Source organism: Camarhynchus parvulus, chromosome 1A, assembly GCF_901933205.1.
Source record: "Camarhynchus parvulus chromosome 1A, STF_HiC, whole genome shotgun sequence".
Classification (NCBI taxonomy): Eukaryota; Metazoa; Chordata; class Aves; order Passeriformes; family Thraupidae; genus Camarhynchus; species Camarhynchus parvulus.
The window spans coordinates 8,078,226-8,090,126 of NC_044586.1; the positions used below are offsets into that span (position 1 = coordinate 8,078,226).

An 11,901-nucleotide genomic window follows, 5' to 3' on the forward strand; every position below is an offset into this window, starting at 1 on the left:
GTCCACCTGCCCATCACCTGTCCTAAAATCATGGAAGGAGTGAGAAAGCTTTCTCCTTGCTCTTGTGTTTTTACCAGGGTAATCTGGTAAAAGCAAGCAGAGCCAAGCTCACTCTGCTACAAGTGGGATTGGGATTTTACTGATGTGGAAAGGTGGTTGAAGAGACCCAGCCTCCAGACTTCACTCATGGTTGCAGGGCTGGTTAGAGCCCATGATGTCAGTGCAGAACTACCAGCTCTTAGTAGAGGGGGGACACTGTGTCATTAGCTGCTGTGTCATGGCAATCCTGGACTTTTCCTGGCCACCTTCTGTAGTGAAAAACCTTTTGGAAGGTGGGGAAACACGGTAGATTTGAAGAAACAAGTGTCCTGTGTGCCTCTGGACTCTGACCTAGCAGGAGGTGGGTAACCATGAACCTGTGGTTCTCTGTCACCTCAGGGCTCATTCTATTCAGTTCCTTTTTTATTTCTTTAATAAAACTACTAACCAAAAGAACAACTGTTGTGTTTCAATCTCCAATCCAAAGTTGAAAACAATGTTGTGAAATTGCCCGCTTAGCCTAGATCTGATTTTGCTGTGTCAGAGGCGATTGAATGTCAAAGGAAAACTAAGCATATGGTGGTGTTTCAGCAAGAAACAGCCAGGTCAGAATCTGAACCAGACAGAAAATACTGGTCTTGACTCACTTTCAAGGTCCTCTCATCTCCTAATTCACGGGAGTTTTTTTGCTAGTGGCTTTAATGAGAAATATCAGATCCTTATTTAATGGGGATTTCTGAACTTGTGAAACACATACTGTAAGTGTCCCTGTGGTCAGTGAGGGTTCTTCCAACCCTACTTTGTGTCGTAGAGGATGAGGAAGGAAGTTTTTTACCAGACGTGTAGGATTATTTCTCAGCCAACAGGGCCCCACATATAGACATCTTACCTGTGGGATCTCAATAGGATGGACAACCCCAGCACAACTGCATTTACAGGGACATAGGGGAAGGAAGCTGGATGGCTTTGGGTGGATTTAGGCATTTATGCACCGTGGCCCATCCTGTAAAGGGATTAAAACAAGCAGTTTTTCTTTCTTTTCCTTTTCTCCCTACAGACAGAGAGTGTAAGGACTCTTGTTTTGCAGATAAGCACTGCTTGTGATTGTAGGAGAGGAGTTTCCCGAAGCAGAATGTAGTAACCGAAATGAAATGGAACAAATGCATCAAACCCAAGGCATTTAATAAAATAAAACATCTCTTTTCCACCCTCTCCCCTCCCCTCCCCACAAAAAACTGGGTTAAAAATATGTAGCTATACATTGGTTCCAAAGGAGACAAAATTCCTTCTTCTGGGGGTACAGAGTAACTTTTCAAAACAATGCAGCCCACTAGACAAACGTGTTTGGGGGGTTGGACGGAATAGGCCAGGCAAGCTTTCTTTCCTTGGCTTCTCTGTTAAAAGCGTCATAGGTGGAGTCTTTGGTGACACTTTTGGCTGTAGCTGGAATATCTGCAATACCAACATGATTTTTTTTTGCAATCCTGGAACTGGTGGTGATGGTGTATGCATTGCTTCTGTAGCATTTCATGGCAGACATGCAGAAAGTTTCTTTCATCCCTCTTCTGAAGTTTGCATTATAGATGGAGTAGAGGGTTGGCTTGGAGGCTGAGGAACTGAAAGAGATCCAGGTGACGGCCAGGAAAAGCAAGGAGCTCTTTCTGTAGTCTGTTTCCTGTGGGTGCCACAACTGTACCATGAAGAAAGGCAGCCAGGACAGGAGGAACATCGAGTTTAACATTAAGAACATCTTGATGGTTTTCACTTTTGTTCTCGGAACAATATTTGTTGTTCTCCTGACAGTCATTCCATCCATGCCTATTCTCCAAATGTACTTAATGACTTTCTGGTAAAAAAGGATAATAAAGAGTGATGGGATCATAAACACCAAGAGGAGGTGGATGATACTGTAGGCAGATCCTTGCCAAGAACTGGGGAGGAAGAAGTTGCAGTGCTGGTCGCTGTTGGAGCCGTAGAGAAAACAGGCCGGTGACGCAAACAGAGCACCACAGAGCCAGGAGGCCAAAATCATTTTTTTGGCTTTCCCCCTGGACACTTTGAAGCTCAGGGGGTAGACAATGGTGTAGAATCGATCCACGCTGATGGCGAGGAGCACGTAGAGCTGGACGCCGGGTGTGAGGTACTGGATGTACCTGACCAGCCGGCACACGCCGCTGCCCAGCACCCACCGCCCGCAGCTCAGCTGCAGCAGCAGGAAGGGCGCGCTCCCCACGCTGCTCACCAGGTCTGCACAGGCCATGGACACCACAAAGTAGTTGGTGGTGGACTGTGTCCTCCTGCTCCTGTGGATCACTAAGCAAACCAGGAAGTTTCCCATGACAGAGATCAGCCACAGCACTCCCCAAACCACGCTGGCGGCTGCGATTTCCCCCGGCCTCAGCCCATACTCTAGCAGAGAGTGGTTCCTGCTGGGGCCAGCACCAGGGGCTGGAAGTTCTGCCATCTCATAGCCAGCAGGAGGGGAGGAGGCTTTGGGGCTGCTTGTGTTCTGCATCAGGAGCAAGGTAAAGAGAAGAACAGGACCACTGCTGTTATCCATGCTGTGAGAAAACTTGGCTACATCTTTTGCTCAGGCTGCAGACAGAGAGGAGAGAAAAGGTTTTGTTGAATACCTGTGCATGAAAAGCCCATCTTAACCTACCAAAGAATATTCTCAGTAGTAGAAATATATACTCTATTTCTGTATATTGTATATTCTGTATATTTCTGTATATTCTGTAATATTCTGTATATTTATATTGAATATTGTATATTTCTGTATACTATATATTGTATAGAAATATATTCTGTGTTTCTCAGCTAACACCAAAATACAGCTTCTGGGTTCCACTGCAGGCTGTGTCAGGGTGATCCCAACCCATTCCTTGGCTGGTTTGAGGTGCCTGCCAGCCTTTCAAGCCCTTTCACATCCTTTCACTTTTTTCCTCACAGCAGCACTCCACATCTGCACCATGTGCACCATGACCCCAGCCCTGCCTTTGTGGGGGGGATGAGAAGGGCAGGACCCCTTGGCCAACACAGAGGGTCCCCAGGTAATAAGAGGCCACAGTCCAGAGAAATTTCTGGACCATTACCATGTATGTCCACCAGCCCTGACCAGACCAGGTTATAGCCCCCTTTTTTTTTGTGTAGTTTTCCTTGGAGCAGGATGTCTGTGGTGGGAAGCCCTTCCCTTGGGCCTGGGGTGCTGCCCAAGGAGACTTCCCAGGGCTGAGTGGCCTCACCACCAGCTCCACACCTCTGGAAGAATGACTGCTCTAATCTGAAGTGATCCTTACACCCTTGTGGATGAAGTGAGCTGAATTTCTGGAGCCCTTCAGTGAGAGGCCTGTGAGGTGTGCACATTGGGCCATCGTTCTTGTCCGTGGAGTAACGATGTCCCCGAGTGGTGACACCAAACCTATCACTGTCAAATGTCGCTGCCTGTGAGTTACAGTTTGTCTGAGGGTGTTACCTGTGTGAAATTGTTCTCCTGCGCCCTCCTGGCAGGCACACCACAGATTGTGATGGGTGTGGCCTCCTGTTCTATGCCTATATTGCTAGATATTTTCCAGTGTTGAGTTTAGCCGGATGGTTGGGTTGGTTTTAGCCTGTAGCAGGGATAAAATGGAAAAATAGCTAATTTTAGTGGCTACACATGTGCAAACAACCTGCTGCTGTCGGATGTCCTTTCAGTCATCATGTTGACATGCAAAGCTTTTTACTCACTAGATATACAAAGCCTTTCCTATGGGTCTACTGTGAGAATGTTGAACTCCAGAGCTTGATATTGTGCAAGACAAATCAGGATTCAGTTAATGACTGGAAGATCAAAAAGTTCATCCAGGAAGCCAAACGAACAATTTCAAAAAGCCACCACCATCCTCCTCAGCTTTCCAAGTGATCCAGGTTCCCAGGTTTGCCTTCTGATGGGCTTTTCCCAATGCTTCACTGATGCTTTTTGCTGTGCCTGCTCTGGCTCTGCATCTACCACCTATAATTTTCTCCTTGTCTTCCTACTCAGAGTGAGGCCTGAAAGCACAGAGCCACAGGATGAATTTGGGATCTTGCTCCTTGTGTGTTTTGCATGTCTCCTTCAATAATGCAGTGCAAAAAAAAAAAAAATCATCAGATGTGGAGGAAGAAAAGAAGTAACAATTTCTTGGTGTGGTTATAGAAGATTATTTTTCCTCTAGCTTTTTAGAGCCTGTACTTGCTGTGGCTGTTTGTGTCATGTGAGGGGGCACTGTCAGCAGGTCACACATTGCCCCTTGTCCCCTCCTCTGCTGCAGGGCTGTGGGTGCTGCCCAGCCTGGCCTTGCCTAATCCCCTCATCCTTGGTTGCCCTCCCTCTTTGTTTCCTTAGTGGCTTTGCCTGGCAGATGATTCCTGATTTCTCAGAGTGCTCCTGCTTGATTTGCTCACCCTCCTTTGGATGGATGTGCCCCCCTGGAGAAATCCTGCTGGCAGGGCATTTGGGCTGCTGTGTCTGGCAGAGTGGCAGGATGCATTGTCAGTGCAACCTGCTAAATTACCTGTTAGAATTATCTGTAATAAAACAATACACGTGGAGGCTGTTAACTAGATAGAAAGGAACGTTATGGGACAATTTTTTTCCTTAGTTTTTTGTTTTATTTTTCAAAAAAGTAAAATGTGATCTGATTAACCACTGTACTCTGTCATTCCTGCATTCCTATTCATAGGTATTTTTTTCTTCAAATGGACCAGAAACAAATTTCTTTTATTTTAAATGATCTCTATTCAAGCCTATTTTTCCTATGTGGCACTGAGATCAGGATCATGCCCTGATTTAGTACTAAGAACCTGAGAGTCTATGGTCCAGCATATATTTTTCTTCAGTGACAAATTCTGCTTTTTATGAAATCTGTTTTTTATAGCGGAGACTTGAACTTATGTATTATGAGTAATGCTCCAAAAGGAAACAGGATCATAAAAAGCTCAGCATAGGCACAACTCTTTATGGATCTGAGATGCAAATAACTGGAGATACCATGGCGTGCTACATTATTTATCCCCAATCCCCATGTCTATATTTGCTACACGGTTTGCTGAAATATGGTTTAAGTGTTTGTGAACCATTCAACTTGCAAATATCAGGTCCATAAAAACCAGTGACGAGTTCCATCAACTCCCTCTGCCCTGAAGGTCCATAAGCAAAAATTTAGAAGCACAACAAGTAAAAATTATGTATAGCAAGTAGGTGAGGCCTAATTACACTTTTAGTTAACAAAAATGTTTGTATTAATTTTCCCTTTAAACCAATATAATACTGACCTGAACGGCTGCTTTCCAGTAATTGTGAGTCTGCGTGGATTCAGCAGTGCCAAAAATCCCACTTTGTCTTTCAAGCATTTTAGAGTGGGAATCCTTTTAAAACTGGTATGAGGCCTTTCTGTATTTCTGTTTAAAAACCTACTTCTTTGTGCATTAGCTTTGGAAAAGAAAGAGCATGAGAGATGACTCATAATCATTGAAGAGGAGTTTCCTGGTGCCACAGTTCCATTTTACTGACCTTAATTTGCAGTTTGGAAACCAAATAGCCCCATTTTGAGCTGATAGCTCTCCATAACAGATCTGTTACTTAGAGATTAACTGTTTGAGCCACAAAAACTTCATGCAAGCACTGCCACGTCTACTTGGCTATTGCACAAAGCCCATATGGCACAGTCACTGTGTGTTTGCATGTTCGCTGTCCTGTCTAAAATTGCAGCACCCATTGCAACTTGGAAGAGCAAAACCTACTAAGATGCTAAAAGAAATGCAGTAAATGGGATTTTAAAAATGTTTAATCTTAGGAAAAAGCATTTTGTTTCCCAAATAGTGTTTTTCAAGATTAGAAATGCAGCTAAATAAGCAGATCATTGTATGTTACTTGACCTAAGCACCAGCAGAGGGGCTTTTTTATTCAACATTTTTTACCTCTTTGTATCATAGCTGCAAAACATCAGGCAAGCATTGGCCCAGCAAATTATTTCAAAAGCATTAAGCTGGTCATTTACTGCATAAACTTTCCTCTCTGGAGAGTATCTCGGGAAGAGCTGCCAGACTGGAAGAGAAATGCTTCATCTAACTGAGTGTAATCAACGTTAGGAGTGTGAGTAAATTGAATCAGAGTGGGGGAAGGGGGCTTTTGTCTGGCTGTGAGATGCTGGAAGGTGACATCCACCCTGCCTAAATTCAGATGAACTGCCCTGTGAGTGCAATGTGCCAGTGCAGAAATCCCTTTGTAGAAGAGCACGGAGTTTTAGCCTCTCTCTGTCCCTTGCTGTGCAGAGATGCTGTTGTGCATATTGAGACCATTTAGTCCTCCTGCTTCCTGCAGAGGAATGCAGATGCACATGCTTCTGCAAGCACTCAGTTTCCCTGCCAGTCCTTTCCTCTGCTCTGGTGCTCATAAAAATCCTCAGCTCTTTGCCCTGCACCTCTTACAAAGGCATTTCTATTCTCTGGGCAGCTCTTCTGAGCAAGGCCTGAAAATCTCTCCTGGTGGATGTGTTCCTCCTCACGCTCTGCATTCCAGTATGTGGGGATAGAAAACAGCTGCCCCTATTTTATCTGGAGAATAACATGTTTTGAGTGCAGTGAAGCCTTTGAGATCCGTACCCACACCTCATGTGCTGCTGCCTGCTCTCTAGCTTCACTCAGCTGGTGGAGATCCTTGTCCCACAGCGTGGACAACCAAGGATGACATGGCTGTAAGCAAGGATTGGCTCTTGGATGGAGCTCTCAGTGCTGGTGTGGACATGGCTCAGCTGATGGTAAAAGCTTCTGAGCTGAACTGATGAAGTCCAGTTCTGGGCCCCTCAGTTTGGGAAGGATGTTGAGATGTTTGAGTGGGTCCAGAGGGGGCAATGAGGCTGGAGAGGGGCTGGGAACACAAACCCTGTGAGGAACAGCTGAGGGAGCTGGGGGTGTTTAGCCTGGAGAAAAGGAGACTCAGAGGTGACCTTATCACTCTCCACAACTCCCTGAAAGGTGGCTGTAGTCAGGTGGGGTTGGTCTCCTTCTCCAGGCAGCAACTGGCAGAACCATAGGACACAGTCTCAATCTGCATCAAGGGAAATATGGGTTGGATATTAGGAAAAAGTTTTTTACTGAAAGAGAGATAAAGTTCTGGAATGGTCTGCACAGAGAGGTGGTGGAGTCACCATCCCTGGATGTGTTTAAAAAAAGACTGGCTGTGGCACTGGGTGCCAGGGTTTAGTTGAGATGTTAGAGAACTGTGGTGGTGTTCACAGGGGTTCCAGGATGAGGGAACAGATGAGAATGTTGACTCCATGTTTCAGAAGGCTTGATTTATTACTTTATGATATATATTATATTAAAACCCTACTAAAAGGATAGAAGAAAGGATTTCATCAGAATAGAAAAGGAATGATAACAAAGGCTTGTGACTGACGGAGATAGTCCAGACAGCTGGACTGTGATTGGCCATTAATTAGAATCAACCACATGAGACCAATCATAGATCCACCTGTTGCATCTCACAGCAGCAGATTACATTTTGTTCCTGAGGCTTCTCAGCTTCTCAGGAGAAAAAATCCTAAGGAAAGGATTTTTCATAAAACATGTCTGTGACAGGGAATGGGTTGGACTTGATGATCTTGAAGGTCTCTTCCAACCCAGTGATTCTGTGATTCTGTGAGTAAGCTGATCTGTAGTTTTGCATCTTGCCTCAGGTTCTGAGGGCCTAGCCTGTACTGAGGAGCGAGGTCATAGGAGCAGGAACTATGGATGGAATCAAATAAAAGAAGGAAATGTTCTAATTTTCAGCACATCTAAAGAATATCTGCTGTATGTTGGAGGAAATTCAGGGCACCCAGGCAGAGTCAGCCATCGGCTTTCATTGGCTCTTCAAGTTCTTTTCTGTTTTAACAAGGTGTTGAAACTGAGGACAAGGATATAATAGTGCAACAGCTGCTGGGGCTGCAAAAAAAATTATTTCTTTTACTGGCTGCTTGGGGAAGAATCCTTTTTCAGCTTCATCCTTCTAACTGAGCTTACTGAGAAGTGAGACATGCAATAGCTAACTGGAGCAAGAACAGGGTCCATCTCTTCCTTCTGGGTCTGTCAGCTCACACCTGGAGCACTTCTGTGACCTGGAGCAATTGATTGGTTAAGGGCAATTCCACAAGGTATGATTCTGATGACCAAGCAGGATTCAAACCCCTACACAAGTCCCAAGTCACTGCATTTTGGCTGAGTCTCCTTAATAGATGTTGCCATCTCCTGAAGTTCACTTTGGTTTTAAATGCTCTGAGAGCAATGGCTTTTCCCTGCATCTGGAGACAGTGAATTTTTTTCATGTAATTACTGGGGGTTAAGAGTGACCTAGAGGAAGTTACTGTAGGTCTATTAACCTGGGGTAAGTTGCTAAAACCCAGCAATATTCATGAACCCAAACCTTGAGAGGTTTATTCTCGGTTGGCACTGGTAAGGAGCCCTTACTGTAACTGCAGAGACACCCAGCATCATGGTCCAGGTACAGGCAGTGGTAAAATGTGAGCCAGATCTGCACTCAGTGTTACCCAGACAGACACCCTCACCTCCTCAGAGGGCACCACACAGTTTACAAACAGGCACACAATGGTTGCAAGTCTCTTCTTGGGGATGAAACTCTTGCCCCCAAAGGACAGCTCCTCAGGTTTAAGTGTTTCAGGGCTTTATTTTATCCTCCCACTGCTGGGATTAGTATGCAAAACTCCAGATTAGCCCTAAATGCCTAAAAATGATGATCTAAAAATGGTGGCAGAACCCAGATCTATGCCCAGTGTGACTGTGGGGGCACGAAAAAGTGGGAGCAAGCAGAAGAAGGACTGACCTGATTTCCAACTCTGCTGTCACAACAGCTTCCACCTACTGGAATAATCCAAAAAGAGTGTGGAGAAGCTTGAAATACATCTTTGGAGGCTTTTTGTCCTCCCTGATGGGGATTGAGTGTGTCCTTGGGCATGGCTAGCCTGTACCCTTCCGTGATTCAGAGGTAAAAATATAGCTGCTCTCTCCCACGTGCTTGCATCAATTTTTGGCAACACCAGGCCCTGCCCACAGCCCAGCACATCCTTCTGCTCGATGTGAGGAACATGGTGCTTACCAGGGCTGCTTTTCCATGGTGGGTGTTGACAGATAAGCACTGGTGAATCTCATGCCTGGCTGGTTTCTCTGCCCATCTCCTGGAAATTCTCACCCTCTCCCCCACAGGGAAAATGCACCAGCAGCTACAGTGGGCAGCTCTCTCACCAGCATGGAGCACAAGCTTTCCCCCTAGGAGAACCTGAGGATGTTTTTTTTTTACTGTTGGTTTTGTGTGGAAAGGTTGTGTAGAAAGGAATTCTTGACAAGATGTTCTTGTGCAAACGGCTTTCTTGTCACACAAGGCGTTTGTGTGGCAGCAGGATTTTTGCTCTGGTGTGATCATTTGGGATGTGAGAGCTCCTGTCATGGGGCTCTTGACCCTTCTTGGTAACGTGGAACTGGTGCTCACAGGGCACAGGTGACAGGGAGTGGGGTGGCAGTGGTGGCTTATAACCAGAGATGCCTGAGGTGCTTCCAGGAGAACTTATCTGATAGGAATGAGAGGAGCAGACCTTCGTGAGCAGTAGAACAACTCTCACACTGGCCTCTGCCTGAGGATACAGCCATTAGGGACAGCATTTCAGTCTTCCTACACCTGCTGGGCTGGAGAAGCAGGGAGGGCTGAAGGCCATGCACAGTCCAAAGTTGTGTTGGAAATGCCTGATGTGGAGATGGTTGTGGGAAGGGATCTGTCTGCTGGGCAGGGCTCGGGGAGGATAAAAGCAGCCACTGAGGCAAGGTGTCAGCCCCTGATCTGGAGATGCCTTCATGGACAGGGTGCCAGTTGCAAGAACTCTGCTGCCTCCCATCTTTCTAGGGAAGGATGGAAGCTGCTGGAATGCAGAAATCCCAGGCACACGAGGGCTGCGTCATGTTTTGGTGCTGGGAGAACTGGTGGGGAGGGTGATCTGACTCCACCTGAGGATGCTGGGGGTTTGTTCTGCATGGTCTGACTGAAATGGCTCTCTGTCAAACACCTGAGAGAGGGTGCCTGGTGGGGCTGCAAAGGAAAATGCAGGTGGAGGTCGCAGGGTGTGACCCGGGTGTGGAATTGCACAGCACAGCTCTGCAAACAGGGGACTCGCAGGAGAGCTGGGCGGAGGGAGAGTCTGCAAGCTCTTGTTTTGAGACAAGGAGCACAGCCCCCCAAATTGGTCTAAAGTGTAGAGATTCCTCCCCTTACTGACTCATCTGAGACCAGGATGCTTAAAATAAATCAGAAATCAAGCTTACTCATAAATCAAGTTTCAAAAAAAATCCATATTTAGACACCCAAATAAGCTTTTAAGGATGCCTCTGGGTTGGCAACCAGTTTTTCTGCAAACCAAGCCACTTGTTTAAGTGGTTAAGAGCGACTTTAACAACAAACCTTCAAGAACCACATCTGAGAACCTTTGCCAGAAGGAACTGGCTATGAATCCAGCCTCATACACACAAATGGCCTTTTGAAAGCAGAAAGCAGCTTTGCTTCCCCCTTACTCTGTGGAGCCAACATACTGTTTGACATGCTGGAAGCCAGCTGGATAAATGGGAAATATTGCTATGCATTCTTAGAGAGTCTGTGCCTGAATTAGCTAAACCAGAGCAGCCCTCTTGCCTGTGCTGGCTAGGGATAAACAAAGATTGCTCTGCCTGTGGGATTTCCCTGAGTAGCTGCACCAAGGCACCCACGGGGAAAAAAGGGAGACTGCGCTTTCAGGAAGGATGTTTTCAAATTAATGACTGAAAAATACAAAAGCAGCTGTTCCACAGCAATAACGTGAGGGAGGAAGAAGCTGCTTGAATGTATTTAGAGACAGAAAAAAACAGATGAGCAGATCACTCCATTGCTGTAAAGTAATTTTCTGTTTTCACGGAACTGATGTCAGGAGATCGTTTGAAACAAATAAGCAATATAATTGAAAGATAATGAATATAGATAGAGAGAATGTAGGTTTGTCCAGAAATTATAGGTACTTATTCTGCAGCAATTCTACACATCCCCCTGCTTTCAGCAGAATAAGCTTAAAATTCAAGCCCCACAGAACATTTTCTGCTGAGGAATGAGTCCTCCTGGCTAAACCCCAAGTGATTTAAATGCACATAAGATAAATAACTGGGAAAGATCGGCGGGGAGAATTACCCCTTTAGCTACAGCAGTGCTCAGCACATCCCCCATGCACCCGCATACCTGCTCCAAAGCATAATCCCAGGGGCGCTGCTCTCCTCCTTGCTCCGCTGCTTATCCCAAGAGAAGTCCCGCTCATCCTGGGAACCCGGGGCTCCCTCCAGGGCTGCTCGCAGAGGGAGGGCCGGGCTATTCCGGCGCTCCCCTGCACCGGAGGGGAGGATGACGTTGGGCAGGGGTGGCCGCTGCCCGGCTGCTCTCGCTGTCGGGCGGGATGCGGATGGAGCTGCCGCCCCCGGCACGGCCCGGGCGCCGCTCCCGCCCCGTCGGGGCATCAGCACCGCGGACAGCGCCGGAGCGGGGACGCCGGGAGCGCCTCGGGGACGCCTTGGGGACACCGGGGGGACACCGGGAGGGCCCCAGGGCTGGGCCGGCCCCGGCCCGCGGCGGGGCCCGGCTGCCGGCGCTGACGTGCCGGTTGCCATGGCGAGCGCGGCGGCGGGAGAGGATGCTTTTCTCCCGCCATGGTCGCCATGGGACCCCGCCGGCTGAAAGGAAAGGAGCGAATGAATAAGAGGAGGGAGGTGGGGAGAATATTTAACTAGTTTCCTCCGGGAATTTGTGCCTTCTTTCTTTTTTCTTCTTCTTTTTATTTTTTC

At 46.9% G+C, this 11,901-nt stretch overlaps 1 protein-coding gene across 1 annotated transcript; it reads right to left on the minus strand.

Moving 5' to 3' along the window:
- Nucleotides 1-1,279: 1,279 nt before the first annotated feature.
- On the minus strand, nucleotides 1,280-11,535 carry LOC115910356 (probable G-protein coupled receptor 19). Its single transcript, XM_030960427.1, has 2 exons — nucleotides 11,306-11,535; nucleotides 1,280-2,634 (listed from the first exon to the last, which is right to left on the minus strand). The coding sequence occupies exon 2, from the start codon at nucleotides 2,597-2,599 to the stop codon at nucleotides 1,370-1,372; it is 1,230 nt and encodes a 409-aa protein (XP_030816287.1). The 5' UTR covers nucleotides 2,600-2,634; nucleotides 11,306-11,535; the 3' UTR covers nucleotides 1,280-1,369.
- Between the last annotated feature and the right edge of the window lie 366 nt (nucleotides 11,536-11,901).

Excerpts from the sequence above, each read along its gene's own strand:
- LOC115910356 (XM_030960427.1), bottom strand. The coding sequence starts at position 2,599 with ATGGATAACAGCAGTGGTCCTGTTCTTCTCTTTACCTTGCTCCTGATG.